The sequence below is a fragment of the Ceratotherium simum genome, chromosome 8 (assembly GCF_057802395.1).
Source record: "Ceratotherium simum simum isolate JZ-2026a chromosome 8, ASM5780239v1, whole genome shotgun sequence".
Taxonomy (NCBI): domain Eukaryota; kingdom Metazoa; phylum Chordata; class Mammalia; order Perissodactyla; family Rhinocerotidae; genus Ceratotherium; species Ceratotherium simum.
Window position 1 is genome coordinate 32,339,016 of NC_141907.1, and position 22,426 is coordinate 32,361,441.

Consider the following 22,426-nt stretch of genomic DNA (forward strand, 5'->3'; position numbering starts at 1 on the left):
ATTTTTAATGTTTCCAGTGGTTAGCCTGTATTACAAGTATCTTGATCTTCACTGTTCTGTTCTCAAATCTCATAGTTGTTTTTTACTAAAAGTAATAATTATAAAATGAGTCAGTATTTACCTCTAGCATTCTTTAAATTTACAAATTTTTGATACTGAAACATTTTTTTAAGCCTATAGAGTTCATAAATCATTCACATTCTATTTTTTACTTTAAGAAGTATTTGGGGGTACAGTTTTAGAGAAATAGTCCTATGGTGAACAAGTATGTGAGTGAAGATAAAAATTTACAAATTGAAAATGTTTCTTCTATTTTCTAAATGCTATGTTTTTAATAATTTGCAGTTTTTTTATGGCAGAGAAGGCACATAGTATTCACTTAAAATGTGAAGTATACAAAAGTCTATATTTTGTAGTTCTCTCTCAGTGCCTTCTGAATGATTTTCCAAATGATATTTGGTATCTTCCATTTGATTAATCTGATTCTTGAATTAATGGCTTCATATTTTCTTTTATTACTTTCATCTCTCTACTTAAATACAATTAATCCCATTTATTCATAAGTTATAGAGGCTGTCAGCATACTAAGAAATATATTTTACTTCAAATTGCAATAACTATTAAGTCTCCCAAGACTTTACTTTCTACAATTTTTTTCACACTTATTTTTATTTAGAAAGAACTAATTATATATAACAGAAGTAATATAAACATTAAGATTAATGTAAATGAGCCAACTCAATGCATATTCATCAGTGGGTTTCTGGAGCAAGTATAGCTATATTTTGTGTGCATAGAAAAAATATGGAATAATTAATACCAGAATTTACACTCTGGCATAGATCCTGCGACTTATGTCTTAATTTAGCTTTTTTGCCTTTGGCATGCTGTTCTTGGTTTCCAAATGCCACAAACTTTTACAGTGACTTTTGTCAGAGACTCTTCTTTTTCTTCATTATCAAAATATGAATGTATTCTCAACAATATTAGTCATTAAGGAAATGCAGTTAGTAAAACCACATTTCCTACCCACTCGAATGGCTAAAATAAGAGGAGAGAGTAACAGTTGTTGGTGAGAATGTGGAGAAACAGGAACCCTTATGTATTGCTGGTGGGAGTATAAAATGGTGTAGCCACTTTGGAAAAGTTTGGCAGTTTCTTAAAAACTTAATATAAATTTACCATATGACCCAGCAATTCTACTTAGGTATCTACCCAAAAGAAATGAAAACATATATCCACATAAAGACTTGCACACAAATGTTCTTAGCAGCTTTATTCATAATAGCCAAAAACTGGAAACAACCTAAATGTCCATCAGTTGGTGAATGGATAGATAAAATGTGGTATATCCATACAATGGAATATTATTCAACAGTAAAAAGAAATGAAGTACTCATACATGCTACACATGGATGAGCCTCAAAAACATGCTAAATGAAAAGAGCAAGACACAAGAGACCACATATTGTATGATTCTATTTATATGAAACATCTAATAACAGGCAAATCTATCGAAACAGATTACTACTTGGGATAGGAGATAGGGACAGAAATTAACAGTAAACAAGTATGCAGGATCTAATTGGGGTGATGAAAATGTTCCCAAATTGTTTTATGGTAATAGTTGCACAACTTGGTAAATTTACTAAAAAACATTGAATTGTATACTTGAAATGGTGAAGTATATGATATATAAAGTATACCTTATATTATCAAATACAATTCTGCAGTGTATCACTATGACCATGAAGGTCTTTTTCCAGGAATACAAGAATGGTTGAGTATCAGGAAATCTGTCAAGGTAATTATAATATCAATAACTTAAAGGAGAAAAGGCCATATGACCATATCAATAGATGTATAAAAGATATTTGAAAAAAAATTGGCAACCATTCTTAATTTTAAAACTCTAAAATAAAATAGGGAGAGAAGGAAACAACCTAAGTATAGTAAAGATGGATTACTAAATGCTACAGCAACTATTATCCTAAATAGTGAAACATTAAAATCATATCACTTCAAACCAGAAACAGGGCTACTCTATATCACCCTAATTATTTAACTTTGCTTTGAAAGTTTTAGCAATCACAATAATAAAATAAAAATGAAATAATTGGCATACATATTAGAAAAAAAAAGATGTCGACTCTCCATGTTTAGTGATGATTATGATTGTATCCCTAACAGCTAGAATTTTATAAGGGAATGTGGTCAAGTTGTAGGTTATAATACAAGTATACAATAATGAGCAGATTTTTCTCTCCTCCAGCAAAACATATGCAAAATGGAAATGTAAAACTCCATTCCCAATAGCAATAAAATTTGTAGAAATATACTTAATAAAAGAAAGGCATAAGACCTATGTGAAGAAAGCTGTCCAACAAATGGAAAGGCTTCTTGAACAGAAAGATTTAATATCATAAAAAGTAAATTCTCCCTAAATTAATAAATAAATTTAATGCAGTTCCTGCTAGAATTCCAATGGGATCAAGATGGTGAAGGGGAATTAGATAAATTTATCTTAAGTTTACATGAAAAGTAAACACTCAAAAATAGCCAAGAAGGGGCCGGCCCAGTGGCACAAGCAGTTAAGTGCGCATGCTCCACTGCGGCGGCCCAGGGTTCGCCGGTTCGGATCCCGGGCACGCACCCACGCACTGCTTGGCAAGCCATGCTGTGGCAGCGTCCCATGTAAAGTGGAGGAAGATGGGCATGGATGTTAGCCCAGGGCCAGTCTTCCTCAGCAAAACAAGAGGAGGATTGGCAGATGTTAACACAGGGCTGATCTCCTCACAAAAAAAAAAAAGCCAAGAAAACTATGAAAATGAACAGTGAGGGTAGATTTATATCAGATAATCAGAATATGCTATAAGTCAGAATATGCTATAAAGACAGTGTAATAAAATGTGGTATTAGAATAGGAGTAGACAGATCAACAGAACAGAATGAAGAATCAAAAAACAGATCTCATACATTCTGAAATCTATTTATGAAAATGTAATATATGACCAAAGTTCATTTTAGTTGGAAATGAAAGAGATTATTTAATAAATGGTGCAGGTACAGAACTGGCTATCCATCTGGAAGAAGATGAAAATATTCCTCAACTCATACTCTGTTTAAAAATTAATTTCAGGGGCCGGCCCCGGTGGCCCAGTGGTTAAGTTCAGCACAGCCTGCTTCAGTGTCCGGGTTGGTTCCCAGGCATGGACCTACACCGCTCTGTTAGTGGGCATGCTGTGCTGTGCTGTGCTGGCAGCCCACATACTAAAAAATAGAGGAAGATTGGCACGGATGTTAGCTCAGGGCGAAGCTTCCTCAGCCAAAAAAAAAAAAAATTAATTTCACATGGATCCATAGCCTAAATGAAAGAAATAAAGCAATAAAGGGGTAGGGAGGGGGATGGAGATCCAAGCACAAAAGGAAAAGAAATATATTTTTTAAACAGTAGGGTGTAACTACATTTATGCATTTATATAAAATTACATAAGTAAAAAAATAGGATTCAGTGAAGCACAAGGGATTTTAATTCTTTTAGAATAATCACCCTTTAGAGTTCTTTGCCCCTTAAGAAATTGGTAGGTTTTGTTTTTGCTGTTGTTGTTTGAGCATTGTTTACAGAGGTCAAGTAAATGCAGTATAATTAGTCAACTCATAATTATTCTTCTTCAGTTAAAATTATTTCTAATTAAAAAAGTAAAATGATTTATTTTAGAAAATCTGGAAAATATAGAAAAGTAATAAAAAAAAGATTATTAAAAAAAGCACATTTCCCCACTACCCAGAGATAAGCACTATTAAGATTTTAGACCATTTATCCTCCTCAGTTTTTGTTTTTCAATGAAATTTAAAATATAAATGTTGTAACTGTTGCATATTTTAGTTAAAAATAGGTGTCCAGACTTGGATTTTTTTTAAATATCATTTCCATTTGTGAACTTGGTCATTTGGTATACATACTCACTATTCTTTTCTAGTTCCTGGCAGACATGGAAAATAATGCACTTTTTCGAGATGATATAGAATGTCAGAAGCTTATTATGGAAGCAATGAAATATCATTTATTACCAGAGAGACGACCCATGTTACAAAGTCCTAGGACAAAACCAAGGAAGTCAACTGTTGGTACATTATTTGCAGTTGGAGGAATGGATTCAACAAAAGGTATTAAATAAGCTTTCTTTGGGAGAACAGAAAAAAAAGGAATTTTAATTAGTAATATATATGATCAAAGAGCTCTTTGGAGAAATGCTGGTTCCAGAACTGGGGTAGGAAAAATACAAGATAAGCCTAGAACATCTTGTAGTGCCAGAATGTAAGAAAATGCTCAAAGAATGATGGAGACGGGTCAAGGGATACAGGAGACAGTTTGTACGGGCTGCCACTGTCCAAATCTGGGATAATTTTAGCATAAAAATAAATAATGATAGTAAAAGATTATAACCTATTAAATCAATAAGTATTCATGAGTCCACACTGATACAAATATAGAAGGGAGAAAAGAAAGCTCTTCCTTACAGTAGAATGCCAACTAATAAATACAGAAGCAAAGATAAGATTAGAAAAATTACCATTTGGCAACCATCATAATAATAACTAATTAGTTAAGAATCATCAATAAACAAAAACTAAAAATAAATAAATAAAAATAGGGGCCATCCTGGTGGTGCAAGCGGTTAAGAGTGCACACTCTGCTGCGGCGGCCTGGGGTTCACCGGTTCGGAACCCCGGGCACGCACTGACGCACCACTTGTCAAGCCATACTGTGGCGGCATCCCATATAAAGTGGAGGAAGATGGGCATGGTTGTTAGCCCAGGGCCAGTATTCCTCAGCAAAAAGAGGAGGATTGGCAGATGTTAGCTCAGGGCCGATCTTCCTCACAAAAAATCAATCAATCAATCAATCAATCTCTGGGGGAAAACAAAAAGAATCATCAATAGAGGCCGGCCCCATGGCATAGTGGTTAAGTGTGTGCGCTCCGCTGCTGGCGGCCAGGGTTCAGATCCCGGGATCCTGGGTGTGCACCAACGCACTGCTTGTCAGGCCGTGCTGTGGCGGCGTTCCACATAAAGTGGAGGAAGATGGGCATGGATGTTAGCCCAGGGCCAATCTTCCTCAGCAAAAAGAGGAGGATTGGCATGGATGTTAGCTCAGGGCTGATCTTCCTCACAAAAAAAAAAGAATCATCAATAGATGGCTACAACTAGAGGGTGAAAGTTTGAGGAGAACAGGATATGTAGCCTCAAAGTATCTCCCAACCACTTGCTTATTAGTTGCAAAGGGTAAAATAGTATCTTTACAGTGGAGAAATTTGGCACACAGCACCTTAATCAAATAATCAAAGATAACATTGCCAATAATGAGACTAACCAGCAGCATGTGCCTCTTCTATGATGCACCAAGAAGAACTCGGCTGCACATCTGTGCTATTCTTGACAAAAGAGTATAATCCGAACTTAATCATGAGGAAAAGACAAACAAATCCAAGTTGAGAGACATTATACTAAATAACTTGTCTGTAGTAGTCTAAAATGTCAGTGTCAAGAAATACAAAAAAGATTTAGGAATTGTTTCAGATTACAGAGGACTGAAGAGACATGACAGCTGTTATAATGTATCATCTGGATTTTCTTTTGCTATAAAGGACATAATTGAGACAAATGACAAAATCCAAGTAAAGTCTGTACATTAGATAACAGCATTGTATAAAGGTTAATTTCCAGATTTTGATGATGCTTTGTGGTTTTGTGAGAGAATTTCTTGTTTTGAGGAAGATACACTGAGGTATTTAGGGGTACAGGGCATCATTTCTGCAACTTACTCTTAAATAGTTCAGAAAAAAATTCATACATACATACATAGAAAGCAAGTGTAGTAAAACATAAACATTTGGGAAATCTGGGTCAAGGGTGTTGGGGAATTCTTTGTACAATTCTTGCAGCAGTTGTTACTAATAGTAACAATAATAGCAACAGACACGTATAGTGCCTACTAGATGCCAGGTATTGTGCTAGAAGTTTTCTGTGTATTATTTCTAAGTATACATTGATCTCCCCTTCCTCTGAATTCCTAGTACTAATAGTCTGAAATTCCTTGACAATACCTCTCTGACTTCTGGCTACCTCTCTGATCTCAGCTCTTCCGACTTCTCCCCTCACTCCGTCTGTTCCAGCCCCACTGAGCTCCTTGTTCATCTAACATGCCAAACATTATCCCACATCAGGGATATTGCATTAGCTGTTCCCTCTCACTGGAATGTCTACTCCCTGATATCAGAATGCCTAGCAGAAATTATTCACTCAGATGTCCTCTCAAATGTCAGTTTACCAAAGAGGACCTCCATGACCATTCAGTAGCAACCTCTAGCCCATCACTTTCTAATCTTTTGCTTACTACTTTCTATCTCCTTACTCTGCTTTATGTTTCTTCACAGCACCTGATACATTTGTTTATGGTCTGTCTACCTCTTCCCCCAAAATAAGATCCAGGAAAGCAAGGATTTTGTTTTGTTCACTAATATATTCCCAGAGCCTAGAACAGTGTCTTGCACATACGCGGCATCATTTTTCGAATGAATGAAGGTTGTCCTCTGCCATCTCTTGAATTACTTGTATGACAGAAGCACTTCATGCATTAACCACATCTAAAAGTTTCTCTTCTATATGACATTTCTAAGGAATATAAAAATATTAGCTCTAATTGAAAATCTTGTATTGTTATTTAACTTCTAGGTTCATTGAAACAAGCAGATAGATAGATAGATAGATAGATAGATAGATAGATAGATAGATAGATAGGTAGGTAGGTAGGTAGGTAGATAGATAGATAGATAGATAGATAGATAGATAGATAGATAGAAAGAAAGAAAGAAAGAAGATAGATAGATATTATCCCATATAACATAGTGCTATGTATTTATAGATGCTTAAGTTCTAAATATAGGCTTAATGACTGAGTGGAACAGAAATACATAAAGTAAGATAACTCATTAGTGTTGTATAAATATTTGAACATTTTTGGAGATCTCCACAGTCCATATAATCAGTCTGCAAATACTTATTAAGTATCTACTGTGTGCCTGGGGCTGGTACTTGGCTTTGTAGTCGTTACTAGCACTTCTTCTTCCCCTCTTTCTTTCCCTCTCTTTTTCAAGGCTTTAACTGTTATCTCTGTGTTAATTATACTCTCTCACTTTGATTTTCTTTTCATATTTCCAACTTGTACAAAATATCTATTTGGTGTTCAGCTTTCACCTCAAACTTCCGGTGTCCAAATCCTCTCTGCCCATGTATCCCAGACTTGAGAACTTGGAATTGTAATTAAATGTTCTTCAGTGGACGTAACTCTGGCTCGTTTAAGCAGATAAGGAATTTACTAAAAGGCTATTGAGGAACAGACAGGAACTACATCCGCTGTCCCTGCTTCTGTATAATTCCTGCTTTCGATTTTAAATCCTAGGTGCAAGCATCCATTTGACTAGCTTTAGGTCAGTCCTGAGCCCTAAACTTCCAAGGACAAAGAGAATAAGTATCTGTCTTTTCAGCTTTCTGGGAGATGGGTTGCTGCATCTCATCAAGGCTCATACGTGCAGTGGAAAATTCCCCAAGCATGAGACAGGAACTCAGATACTAAGTACCCAAAGTAAATAATACATGGCTACTGTCTGTTTCTCTGTTTCTCTCTCTCTCTATCTCTTTCAGACTTTAAATTCTGACAGTCACTAAGTGACTTCTTTCAAAAAGGTCTGATTCTTCCAAATTTCCATTGCTATCTTTCTAGTTCCTGTTAGCCTCCTGTCAGCTCACATATTTTGATCACGTTAATTTAGTGGGAATAGCATTCATTATGTTGTTAATATGTGCCAGGCATTATGCTAAGCACTTGACTATATTATTTCATTTCATCTTCATAGCAACTCTCAGAGCTGAATGTTTTTATTGCCCTCTTTTATAGATGAGGATAGTGAGACTTAGAGAAGTTAAGTAACTTTCCCAGGATCACACAACTGATTAGTGATGGAATCAGAATTCAAACAGGCATTTTGACTCTAGAGACCATACTCTCTGCTTTGTTAACTCTTCTGTTAACGTGTCATTGCTCTGCTCAAAAACTCCAGCAATCTTTATTTCTTACCACGTAAGATGTAAATTCTTCTTTCTAGATTTCAGGACTTTCTGTAATCTGGCCCTTGCAGCTTGACCAACTTTATTTCTGAGTCTTTCTTAGTAATACTCTGACCTTCTATCCTATTCAAGCTATCTTCCCGGGCCTTAACTTAGCTTATTCCCAATGTCTTTATGATGAAGAGTAATTTGTGTTAGTTGGATGGTAGTCTGTCATTGGTTCTTGGTCCCTTCATATATCTGTTTAGTATACCCAACAAATACGCCAGTAATGGTTCTAAATAGCCACTAAGAAAATGTTAGAATTTATTTGTGCCTACTTTTTTTAAAGGTTAATCCTTCAGTATAAATTGGGGAAGTTCTGAGCTTTTACATAGAATTTTGCAATTATTAGGATTTTGTTATTTTTAGACTTTTTTTTAAGATATATATTTCAGACTATGTTTTAAGATTTTATGTTTTAAGAATTGTATTTGATATTAGAAAGATAATTTTTAGTTACCAATTCATAAGACTATGATACTGCTTAGTGAGCTATATCTAAAAGAAATAACTTAAAATTCAAATGAAAAAAATATTCCTTAAATTCATTACTGAGGAGAGATGATTAGCATTGCCTTTTTATTTGAGAAAGAAAGAAGCTTTTAGGATCAAATTTAGAATGAGTCAAGTATACTATTACATAAAATAATCTGAATGTATGATAAAATCTCATTATAGCTAAAAATTATAAAGATTATTCAAATTCAGAAATATTTTTGAACAGCTACTATGTACAAGGGAGTCTATTTATGGTACTATGAGAATACAGAGATGGAAAAAGACTTGGTATTTATCCCAAATAACCTAAAATTTTTGTAGGGTAAATAAAAAATAATTAAAACTATAATATATGATAAAATATAATATTCTATATATATAACAAAACTCTTTCTAAAATTTAGGAGATTATCAATAGTATTTAGTGCTATGATGACCTAATTGTAACAAATACTTTAGAATAAATGTTTGTCCTGTTTGTAATTCTATAAGAATAGCACTGACTGCATGTTGTATTAGAAACTTAGAAGCAAAGGAGACACTAACTGAACTCTTCATAACTGAGGAGTTGGGTTTGTTTTTGGCTTTTTTTAGAGAAGTGGAGGTTTTTTTTCCTTAACTCCAGTGGTCTCACCACCTCATAAAGAAAACAAAAGAGTTTCTTGAATCTTCCAATTCTTAAAAAATGTAGACACCATCAGCAGTTACTCCTAAACTTCCTACATTCATAGCTCCCAAAGCACGTGATCCACACTTATGCTCTTGTCCTTCCAGTTGCAATAGAACATGTATCCGCTCCCTCCTCCTATGAAAGCCAGCCCTTTTCCTGTGCTCTGATACTGCCTCCTCAGGAACCTCACACTGTTAATTAGGATCCCTTAATCTCCTGTATTTTCAGCTCTGTCCTCACAATTAGATCTTTCCCATTAGCATTTAAGCAAACTTAAGTTTTTACCATTTTAAAAGCAAAACAAAACAAAACCTCCCTCAACCCACCTAGTAATTCCTATCTCTTCTCCCTCTTATAGCCAAACTTCTCAGAAGAATTATCTGTGCTCACTATCTCCATTTCCTCACCTCCCAGTCGTGTCTCAACCATTCAAACAAGGGAATTCTCCCTAAAGTCATCAAAGACGTCCATATAGCAAAATCCAGTAATACTTTTTAGTCTTCATCTTACTTGATCCTCTCAGTAGCATTTGACGCTGTTGATAGTCCTACCTGCTAAAAAATTTTTCCTTTGGCTTCCAAGACACTGAACTACTTTGCTTTTCCTCCCACTTCTGGCTGTTGCTTCTCAGCCTCCTTTGACAGATAATCCTTTCTCACTTGACCTTTTAATACTGGAGCCTGGTGTATGCCAGATGATGAAGCAAGGGCCAGATCATGCAAGGGTTTATTGGAATATAATAAAAGTCTTATTGTCAATGCAAATAAAATTATACTTTTGTATGTATAATTTCATACATTACTCAATCGTGGTGAAATTTTTATTTACATAACTTCTATATATTACTATTAAGGAGCAACAAGTATTGAAAAGTATGATCTCCGTACAAATATGTGGACTCCTGTAGCAAATATGAATGGGAGGAGGCTGCAGTTCGGTGTTGCAGTGTTAGATGACAAACTGTATGTGGTTGGAGGAAGAGACGGACTGAAGACTTTGAATACTGTAGAATGCTACAACCCTAAAACAAAAACTTGGAGTGTAATGCCTCCTATGTCCACACATAGGCATGGCCTTGGTGAGTATAACTGTGCAGACTTGCTCCTAACATCATATATTAGGCTTCCACAGCCTTCTTACATTCTGTACCAGGCAGAAGAAGACCAGTGTGGCTGCTGCTGAGTCAGCAACAATCAGTCACCAAGCATTCCTTCACATGCTCCTTGTTAACTGAGAAGTGGAAGCAGAGAAAATAAGCATATAGACATAATGTACATAATATATAGAAAACACACATAAATGTGGCAGCAACCAGCACAAATAAAAACATGGATGTTTAAGGATTTTAGTGTAGCATGATGGACTGAAAAACCACCTTTTTAAATGTGTTTTGTGTTGACAATTAATGTTATCTAACCTAATTGAAATACTTATTTAAAAATCTTTAGCATTATTGTTTTTCATCTATATCCCCTGGTTTTCAAGCAGAAATGAGTAAAAACCCAGAAAAATTTTGAGGTGGCACAGAGAATGTCTGTCCTGATAGACTTTTCATTCTTTCATTCAATGATTTACTGAGCAGATATTGATTAGCATGTACTCTGTGCCATGCTCTTTGCTCTGTAGGTATACAAAGATGAAGAAGACACTATCTTTACCCTCAAGGAACTGATGGCTCACTCTGTGATGACAGAGAGAATTTAGGCATCTTGATCAGGTGACCTCTCTTTTCTCATAGGAGAAAGAATAGGTGAAATAGAAAGAACTGTTCGATGAGAGTGAATGAGGTGGAATTAAAATTAGGTGGGGCTTGAAATGTATCTATATCACCCAGGTTTTGCTACATAACCAACCACTCCAAAAGTTAGAGGCTTAAAACAACAACCATTTATTTAGCTCATGGATCTGTGGCTCATCTGGTTTGTGCTTCTGATCCGGGCTGCCTTGGATGATTTCTGCTGGGTTTTCTCATGAATCTGTGGTGGGCTGACAGGTCGGTTGGATGATCTAGGATGGCCTCATTCACATGTGTAGTGGTGGGCAGGTTGTTGGCCTGGGCAGCAGAGGCAACTGGGCCACATGCCTCTAATCATTCAGCAGGCTAGCCCAGACTTCTTCACATGGTGGCAGTCACAGAGTTTCAAAAGCAGCAAGAGAAGGCAAGCCCCAATGCACCGACACTTTGCAAGCTTCTGCTTGCATCATGTTTGCTGATGTCCCACTGACCAAAACAAGTCACGTGGGCAAGCCCAGATTCAAAGAGTAGAGAAAAGGACTCCTTCTCTTGATGGGAGGAGGTACAGAGTCACATTGAAAATAAGCATGCATTCAGGGATCAGAAGAATTTGTGACCATATTCTCAATTTATTACAGTTTGGAAAAGGTTTAAAATAGTTTCAGTAGAGAATTTGATAGGTCATCATATTAAAAGATGGATGAGTAGCAGTGAAGACAGAGTTAAGTTTAGATAGCATAGCATTATACTATATTCAATTTATTAATACTGAGCACCAGAGTGCATGCTGTTCAAAAAAGGCAGTAGCTAGTGAGGAAAATTATGTACGCATAAAGATTGATATGGTAGTGGGTACAGCAGAAGATCAAAGAGACAAGAGATTCTACTCGTTACGATTAGGTTTCAATGAAAGGTGATCTTAAATTTTAAGTTTGGTGAGAAAGTAAAACCAGAGTGTTAGGGCTAAGGTACTGAGAGAGGAGCTTAAAATTAACTATGTGAAATTTAACAAAGAAAACTATAAATTACTCTTGAGTTTGTAAAATTAACTCTTACATAGACACAGAATAGGAAAATATAACTTAAAAGCAGCATGAGTAAGACTTAAAAATTTGGGTTGACCATAAAATCCAGGGTTAATAGTGTGATTCAAATGCATACTTCCCCCACTATGGGGAAAAGAAACTTAATTCTAACTTAAGGTAAATTCTTATAGATACAGTACATAGAGTGAGAATGCCCATGATTCAGCTATGTGCAGATTAGATTGTGCATGGAACACTATCATTAGTTCTAGATATCATACAAAAGACTTTACTGAACTGCAGCAGGTTCAAAGGAGAATGATCATATAGTTCAAAGTTAAGTTTTTATTTCAAATTTTTGTGTCATTCAAAACAGCCTTGTTCGGGGCCGGCCAGGTGGCATAGCGGTTAAGTGCGCCTGCTCCACTGTGGCAGCCTGGGGTTCGGATCCCTGGCCCACACTGACATACTGCTTGTCAAGCCATGCTGTGGCGGTGTCCCATATAAAGTGGAGGAAGATAGGTGCGGATGTTAGCCCAGGTCCAGTCTTCCTCAGCAAAAAGAGGAGGAGTGGCAACAAATGTTAGCTCAGGGCTAATCTTCCTCACCAAAAAAAAAAAAAAAAAAGCCTTGTTCTTACTGATTTACCTTTTAATAAATAAATGTTATAAATTTGAACTTATAAAAGAAATTTTTACTTAAACATTCCTTTTATCTCTTTATATGTGAGAATTACATAAATATTTTATTTGAAAAAGTGGTTCTGCTGCTAAAATTTCTTTTCAAAGCTATTGCTTAAGGAACTGGACTAGATGGACCCCTTAGTTTTTCTTTCAGCCCTTTGATTAATTACATACACATATAATTGGATATATGTTATATATAATTGGAGCTACAGATGTATGTGTGTGTGTATTATCCCGTATCCAATACTGAGTGGAATGGTATGTTGGTTTGGGTCATACATGAATGATGAATATTTATATCTCATTTGGCCATGATTTCACAAATTAAAATATATTTGTATCACAGAATTTGTACTTTGGCCCTTAAGTGATACATATTTGTATTTCTCCTGACTATGATCATGTCGCACCTCTTCTCAAAACCCTCTACTGGCTCTCCATCTTATTTAGAATAAAATCCCAAGTCCTGGGCCGGCCCCATGGCGTAGCGGTTAAGTGCGCGTGCTCTGCTACTGGCGGCCCGGGTTCGGATCCCGGGCACACACCAATGCACCACTTCTCCGGCCATGCTGAGGCCGCGTCCCACATACAGCAACTAGAAGGATGTGCAACTATGATATACAACTATTTAGTGGGGCTTTGGGGAGAAAAAAGGAGGAGGATTGGCAATAGATGTTAGCTCAGAGCCCATCTTCCTCAGCCAAAAGAGGAGGATTAGCATGGATGTTAGCTCAGGGCTGATCTTCCTCACAGGAAAAAAAAAAAAATCCCAAGTCCTTACAATAGTCCCGACCACCCTGCGTGATCTGGCTTTACACTCTCCCTCATCTCCCCCTCACTCACCCTGCTCAACCAAACTGGCCTCCTTGCTGTACTGGAAACACACTAAGCATGCCTCCGGGGCTTTGTACACACTGTTCCTTGCCTCACCTTCTCTTACCCCAGATATCTCTATGTCTGGTTTCCTAATTTCATTCACGTTTTTGCTCAAATGTCACCTTATCAGAAAGGTCCTCCCTGATTCTCTCTGCCCTTTTATTCTGTTACATTTTTCTTATTAGCACTTATCAATACCTGAAATATATTTTGTGTCTGTTTCCTGACTAAAATATTAGGTCCATGAGGGCAGAGCCCTTATCTGTTATGTTTTATTAAGTGCCTGACATTTAGTAGAAACTCAATAGATATTTGTTGAATAAATGAACAGATGAATCTGGCTCAGTTCCCTGGTGATGAATCACATCAATAGATTATGGTAGCAAATCTAACTACCATAGTAAAATCTCATGAATTTGAATTAATAGAGGTAAAGGAATAGAAATAGTTTTTCAAATATATCTTAAATTCATATTATTGAAAAATGTTTTAAATGTGGTAATATGGGCACCTTGTGTAGTTTTGAATAACTTTCCACTGTTGGACTTCATAATACTGCCTCTAAAACTTTTAAGACCAGAGCTATGGTGCTGTTTCTCCCCTTCACCCACCAACCTACCTACCAAGAGGAGGTGTGAAGAAGCCAGATATCTATATCGTAAATCTTTGCTTAGTCAAATTTGCATGTGTAACGTTCATTGTACTTATATTTCAATCAAAATGTGATTTTTAAATCATTACTTCTTTCCTGTCTCCTTGTAGGTGTGGCTGTACTGGAAGGTCCCATGTATGCAGTAGGAGGGCATGATGGCTGGAGCTATCTGAATACAGTGGAAAGATGGGACCCTCAGGCTCGCCAGTGGAATTTTGTTGCCACTATGTCCACCCCCAGGAGCACAGTAGGTGTGGCAGTACTAAGTGGAAAGTAAGGAAATATTTAAAGTTCCATTTAAAATACAATAAGCTAAATTTATTAAGCTAAATCACATTCAACTTAAAGATATACAGAAATCATGAAAGAAATACTTTGAGTGATATAAACAAACTTCTAAAGTAGTCTCTTTTATAATAGTTCTAAATATAAATAGCTCAACATTAAGTTAGGTTTTCATTTTAATGTAAGATATTATAAATTTCTGGTTATCATTTTGAGTGAAGAAATTTTATATAAATATTCAGTATAGCAAAAAATCTGGTGGTTTATATAGCTTTCAAAGTATATAGTCTTTTAAAAGTAGTATAATCTCTCTAGTGTTTCCCTAAATAATTCCTTCTAATCTCTTCTACTGATTTATCTTTACTTTCACTTCTTTCTTGTCTCGGTAAACTGGTGAAAAGTGGAATGGATTTAGAAAGAGGTGCTCTGGTGCTTCATGTCTGCTCTAAATAGAGTAAACAGATTTGGATAGAGCCATCACTAATAGCTCTTGGGGACTCAGAGACTAAATACATATCTTTCTCAAGCCTTCTTTCCATAAAATGAAGGTCTGTATGGTTATTAAATAAAAGTTGTTTGCTGCGTAACTTGACTCACTTAAAATGTTTTATCATCATTTCCAGAAGATGAAGGAATCAAAGTTAAACTATAGAGACCTAAAATTACTTATAGACTTCTGTTGACTATTAAAAGAAAAATGAGAAGATATTAGTAAAATTTTTATATTTTATGACATAGGGTCTTGTTTCCTTGTTTGCTTGTTTCCTCTTAGTTACATCCTACTTTTTGTTATTTTTTAGCACTATTACAAGTAAGATAGAGAAATAGAAACCCACTTTTTAAATGTATCTGATCTCCATACTCCTCCCCTCATTTGTTTTAGCTAAAGAAAGAACTTCAAAATTCATCACTACATATCTTTGCTAATTCTTTGGTAGAAGAGTCAGCCACCAGAGTATAGTAAGAGAGAAAAAAGAAAGAAAACTGAACAATATTCTCAGTTTTGATCCTTTAGTGTAAACTTTTGGGATTTGTTCATTGGACTGTTTCTTGTTCAGTGGCATATTTCTTGGCCCTTATTTCTGGCTAGAAATATTTATTTCTAATAGAGGACAGAAGAATAACTGCCTTCTCTAAAACCTGATTTCCAGACCTATGGTAGCCTGGACTTCTGGGCATAGAAGTATCTTACTTTCTTACCTTTCCTTATCTCTAATGAGAAATAAATATTTCAGTCTTTAACCTACCTAAAGTACAATTTATTGAGTATAATTCTGTGGCAACCTAATAATCGTATCAGAGGCTAAGCATCTCTTATCTACTAAATATTAAGACATTTTATTTTGAAAGTATAGTATATCTACATTGTGATTGTAACTGATCTATTGGGATATCTTCCAAACTGGTCACTTTGCCCCTAACCTTAACTCTCTCCCTTTCATCCCTCATTTTAGAGACTCACCTGATGTTCTACCTAAAATACAAATAGGACCATGTCACTTTCCTGCTTAAAACCTTGCAATAGCTTATCTGACCAAGGCTCCTTTATGATCTTGCCTCTGTCCACCTCTCTAGACTCTTCTCTCTCCTTTACCCGTGCATATTACACACCAGCAGAACTAACCTATTTGTGAAAAATACATTTTGTTTCACACTCCTATCATCTTTTAACCCATACCGTCTGTCTTAGAATGTTGTTTCCCCAACTTTCTTACCTGGCAAACTCAGCATCCTAGAAACTTTCTCAAAAATCACCTCCAGAAACCTTTCTCCAATCCCCACTCCCATCTCCTCATTCCCCCTGCGCTCATTGTCCATTTCATCCTCAGCATATTTACTCTGCATAATTTGTGTATAATTGTGTTGCAGCATGTGCTACTCTATTAGTGTAGTTGACTGATCCATCTCCTATAGTAGATCACGGTCCTGAGTGACATGGTCCAACTTTCTGTTCCTTAGACCTAGCACAGTACCCAGCACGTAATCTGAAGTGTGCAACCTTGTTGAAGAATATCCTGGTACCACTTAGATGCAGTGGTGCTTAATCACCCCAAGAAGAGGATGTGTTAATCCATCAACCAGCATTTTTCTAAGCTTGCTTTAAAACAAAGTAGCAATGTTTCAAACTATTTTGTCAGTTTCCATTTTTAGGTACATATCCAGAATCTGGAAAAAATAGAATTTACGTTAGTTGAAAACAAAAAAGTATGTGGTTGATTGAAAAAAATTAATTATGCATCTTTTCTCTACTACTCCTTTGTGATTTAGAACAAATCATTTCTCTGTGCCTCAGTTTTTTTTAATCTATGAAATGAATAAGCCTGGATTAACTACTATTTTTATTGTTTTAACTTATTTTACAATGCTTCTTGTTGCAAAATACAGTTGCTTCTTTAGGAAGGAAGTGTTTCAATGTTTTATGAGTTAAATTCTGTATCTTAAAAATTTTTAAGTGTTAAAATTTTTCTTTCTACCATGTTTGACAGAAAGAAGCTTTATTTAGACTTCCAATCGCTCAGGCTACTTTTAAGCCACTGGCTGGCAAATATTTTTGGCAGTAGAATCTCTCTTTCAAATGAAATCTTACAAAAAGTTCACTACTTAAGGCAAATGGAAGTTTAAGTTTATTATAAATTTATTTTAAATTTATTATAAGTTTGAGTTTGTAATATTTCCTTACTGTAAAAATCAATGTAGAAGAATAAGACTGTTTTAAAGAACACCCAGATTATTTCTATGTTTTGTTTTGGTTGTCCAGTATGAAGAAAATCCTGATTCACAGATAAGAAGTTGAAAATGGTTAAGTTATTTTCACTACTAGATTTCAATTTAATTGAAATCTCAGAAAACTCTTCAGTTAAATTGCTCAAGTAATTTGAAAGTAGTAGAAATCTTTTTTTCCTAAGTTGAATCTCAAACAATATCTACTAATCACTTGCATTCTTGATCATAATTTTAAAAGTCAGGCAAGACCTAAATCTTATTTTTAAATATATAGTACGATATATCACAATTTGATATAATATTTCTCTTTTTATTGTAATAGATACTGTCATGGGGAAGAGAGATGAGTTCTGAATCTTCCATGGCATTTAATTGAGCTAGGTGATATTTTTGAAAATTAAAACTACTTTTTAAAACTTGAATTTCATATAAACCATTTTTGGGACTCCCTCAAGTCCTCCACAGAACGCTATTCTTAGAATACAGTTTAAAAACCATTGCTTGAGAGAATGATTCTTCAGAAAGTGTTACCAACACACTTTAGCCCTTAATATAAGCTCGGTATAAATGTTGTTTGTACACTCAAGATCTAAAAATGCCATTCCCTAAAAGAATACAAGTAGAGACAGAATTCTTTTTTCCCTTTAAACATTTACACCATGTTTATTATGTGTAAGGCACTGTTCAAAGTCGTACTTTAAATTTGATCATCAATAATCCTATGAGGTAGGGCTAATAGATTTTATGAATGATGAAATTCAGGCAGGTGGCGGTTAAATAACTTGTCCACAGTCACAGCTAGTACGGGGTGGAACCAGGATTCAAAACCAGAAAGTCTGGCTCTAGAGTCCATGCTCTTAATCACTGTACTATACCACTTTTCACAATAGAGACCCATGAATTCACTATTAAGAGAGTGGGGTGCCTTGAAGTCTATTGTGTGTGTGTCTGTGTGTGTATGTGTGTTTGTGTGTGTGTACGTACGTGTATTTTTAATTATTGATATTCTCTAATTGTTGACGCCTTCTAATATTTTGTGATTGATATTCAGATAATTATTCTACCAAGTATTACTTAAAGATGAGAACAGTTTAATATTAAGAACAGTAACAAAACAATAAATAAATAAATAAAATAACAGTAACAGTAACAAATTAGCTTATAACAGATAAAAATTTTAGCAGATTAAAGTTTCAAATAAATTTTGATTTCCATACTATTAATATAGTTTAAGTTTAGAACACGATATTGCTACAGTCATGTGTTATTATAAGATATGGTCATCTTATTCAAGAACCAGTTTGAGTGGCATAGTGTACTTTAAATAATGAGTTAAAATTATAAAATATGTCTTTAAAATATCTATATTTACCCAAACATAAATACTTAGAGTTTTATTGGGCAGAAATTTGGTATAGTTCAAATATTATTTCTTAAGAATAAAGAAATACTGAAGTATTAACTAAGGTATCCATAAATTCAAAATATGTGACCTTTTGTATCAGCAATGAACTAAATTATTATTCTTTTTAAAAAACTAATAGAAAAATATCCATAAAAAGCTTCCCAAGTGAATAGTAAGTACAAGAAGATTTTGTGCTTAGTAAAAAATATTCAGATGTTCAAATATTTAAAATATTTTACATATATTTTAAGTTTGGAGTAAAATTCTTTTAAATTAGTGTAGTATATTGATTGATAATGAATTAAAATTGATCTACTAGGCAACATTTAGGACATTAACATATCATATTTATTTTATATAACTCACAGTATCCATTTCTGCAGTAATTTAAATTAATGAAGGATCACTCTTCATATATAATAAATATTAATTTATATACCATTGTTTCAAGCTATCCTTTTATTCTCCTATTCCACTATTACAAGTACATCCCAGATGACTGTTGACAGTACAACTGCTCAATAATATAACTATGTGTCCCGGTTCTGCTTCTTACTGGGTGACCCCATGCAAGTCTCTTAATCTCCATGAGCACGTTTCTTCACCTGTGAAATAGGGATGCAAATGGTTTCTCATAGCATCATTGTGATGATTAAATTAATACAGGTAAAGTGCCTAATCTGTGGTAGGTATTCAGAGAAGCTGTTTATTTCCTTTATAACCAAGTCTTATCATAGCTATTTAAGACATAAGTCGTGGTATATTTTTATACCATATTTTATCAATACTAAGACATTTTAACATCTCTAAAATTGCAGTACATCTTACAATCAGTGGTGACTTGTCAAATAGATGGCAGCTATGAAATAGTTGTCATTGCTTTCATGTGAGTTTGTTTTCTTTTTTATGTATACGCAGTGATATCTGGTGTATACATATATATGATATATACATGTGTCATTTAATTGATAGCTCATCTTCTTTCTTGATGGCACATAAATTGACAGTGTGTCTTATAATCGATGGCACCTTGAATTCAACGAAATACCATAAGAATAACTTCTTTGTCTCAAGCATAATAGTAGCACTATTTCTTATTTATCATTCTGTTTGTTCTCTTTACAGACTTTATGCAGTTGGTGGTCGTGATGGAAGTTCTTGTCTCAAATCAGTAGAATGTTTTGATCCTCATACTAACAAATGGACACTCTGTGCACAAATGTCAAAAAGGAGAGGGGGAGTAGGGGTGACTACCTGGAATGGATTGCTGTATGCTATTGGAGGACACGATGCTCCCGCATCCAACCTGACTTCCAGACTCTCAGACTGTGTGGAGAGGTAACTTCCTGTGAAGGAAAACTAGGGATAAAAAAACAAATATAAGCCTGTGACACTTCCAGATGAATTAATAACTCTTTATTGAACATCTACCACATGTGAGGCAGTTCCTTAGGAGCTTTGTAAACATTGGGTTGTCTGCTCTGGCCATTTCTCAGTCTGTCTCCCAATAGCCTGCTCAGATTCTGCTCTCATCATATTACTGCCTACTTAAACTTTACCTTAGAATTGAGTATATAATTTATTAATTGAATCAAATGACAAACATTTGTTGTGTACCTATTTTGTACTGGACACTGTACATAATAAGAAAAGAAAAGGAGTTTCATGAATTTCAGAGAATGAATTAGGGGCCGGAGGCTAAATAAGAAATGAAAAGGATAGGGACATTTCTAACACATTTTGATATAAAATGAAATATAAAATAATAAAATAAAATAAAAGGTTAATAAGACTTAAAAGCTTAAACAAGTCATCCAAACTGGCCTCATGAAACTCAAGTATGGGGCCAGGTAAAGAGCCTAACATCAGTGGAAGATTTGGACAGTAGTTCAGGCTCCTGTCTGTTGTGTTCAATCTAGTTCAAGGAATGGAGAAAACTCAATGGATTCAGGAAGTGGAGTCAATCGGAGCATGTATGAACACCCCAAAGCAGAAAGGAATATGTTCATTCAGGAAACTGGAAGGCAGCCACTGTAGCTGGAGAAAAAAGAGTGATAGAGAGAGCGGCAAGAAAGGAGGAGGAGTCGGGTGAAGACGGGGGCAGATCATGTAGAGTCTTGAGGCGTTATTAAGGATTTTTTAAAGAGCAATGGGAAGCTAATGAGTGAGTGTGTGTGTATTATTTAATCAATTATAAATGACTAGAAGAAGAATAAAAAGTGAAAAAGGTTTGTTGATGACAGTGAGTGCTTTCTGTCAAATGCTAAGCAGAGTTGGTTGGTGTTTTATGAGAAAGCAGGAAAATTACACCTGCATTTCACCTGTATTTGGAAAACAAAATTCAGACTACGCTTATCACCTGTTGTAATCCGGGAAAGGACTATAGAAGTCTTTATTCACTTTGCCCCATAAATTACAGGCTCACTGTAGTACTGCACCTAATGAAAAGTTGCTCATTGATACAAGAGGTATTAGGAGCAATGTAGGTCATCTTAGTATGATGTGTCTGCTCTTAGATAGACAACTTTTGGCGGTTCTAGTTAACATACTTCATGAAAGGAACAAGAACGTTTAGAAATGGACAGCTTCAGTGATTGAAGCTGTAAGTCATCTTGCATAGAGCCTCACGTATTGCTTTTCTCAGATTTTCAGTAGGCAATCTAAAACCTTAAAATAGTTTTTAGTATTTGCATTAGCTCTTTCGAATAGTTTAAGTGTTATGCATCTGCTAAATGAATCTATAATATTGTAAGTAAAAGTTTTCAGAACATCTTGATATTTTTCTCTAAAATATGTTCAAATGTACTTTATATAGCAGATAATAAGACAAAAGATAGGTTTAAAGAACAAAACTATTTATATGAAAAATATTGTGAAAACAATGTCAGCTCCAGTTCTAAAATTTTCTTTCAGATATGATCCTAAAACAGATATGTGGACTGCAGTGGCGTCTATGAGCATCAGCAGAGATGCAGTGGGGGTCTGTTTACTCGGTGATAAATTGTATGCTGTTGGAGGGTATGATGGACAAACTTATCTTAATACAGTGGAAGCTTATGATCCCCAGACAAATGAGTGGACCCAGGTATAGCATTTCATTTTTCGTTATTACACTTACACTGTATTTGTTAAAATAATTCTATTGATAAAACAGATCCTCTCAATTTTGTCCAATATTGAAATATATAGCATAAACATGATAGTCATCCCTCAATTAAATATAAGAAAACAAGAAGGAATGTTTAATTTTATAATATAATTAAAATCCAAAAGTATCTTTAAAGTGTAAGTTAATACTCAGAGAAATTATTATTAATTGTTCTGCCAACATTTGCTTGCTGGGAATTGATGGGATGTTCTAGCATTGATAGAGCTAATAGGAGCACAAGAAGGCTGTAAAAAAACAGGGGAGATTGTGGAAAATAAGAAACAAAGATAGTAGTCAGAAAAATTTGAACCACTTACCCATAAATGACCAATAATTTTTAAATACTCAAGCCACTGATATTTGGGAGCAGATCAAATGTCTGGTCATAACCTGATAAAGATGGCAACACTAAATTACATTAACAAGTAAGAAACTTGACCTGGCAAGCTTATTAACAGAAAAAATTCCAACTATGTCTATTTCTGGGAAGGCCTAGCACTTCTAGGAATGATCTTTTGAGACCTTTCTTTCCATCATCACCAAGAACAGAATC

The 22,426-nt window shown here is 35.0% G+C and overlaps 1 protein-coding gene across 6 annotated transcripts in view; it reads left to right on the forward strand.

The window, feature by feature from the left end:
- The window catches only part of KLHL5 (kelch like family member 5), a 79,245-nt gene that overhangs the window by 51,912 nt on the left and 4,907 nt on the right, over positions 1-22,426 (forward strand). For 5 of the 6 annotated variants that reach the window (XM_087434198.1, XM_087434195.1, XM_087434199.1 and 2 more), the window contains 5 exons: positions 3,981-4,167; positions 10,191-10,415; positions 14,422-14,584; positions 19,851-20,063; positions 21,639-21,810. In XM_087434198.1, the coding sequence (XP_087290324.1) occupies positions 3,981-4,167; positions 10,191-10,415; positions 14,422-14,584; positions 19,851-20,063; positions 21,639-21,810 (960 nt within the window). The remainder of the gene's footprint in view (positions 1-3,980; positions 4,168-10,190; positions 10,416-14,421; positions 14,585-19,850; positions 20,064-21,638; positions 21,811-22,426) is intronic. The other variant, XM_087434196.1, reaches the window with a different exon arrangement.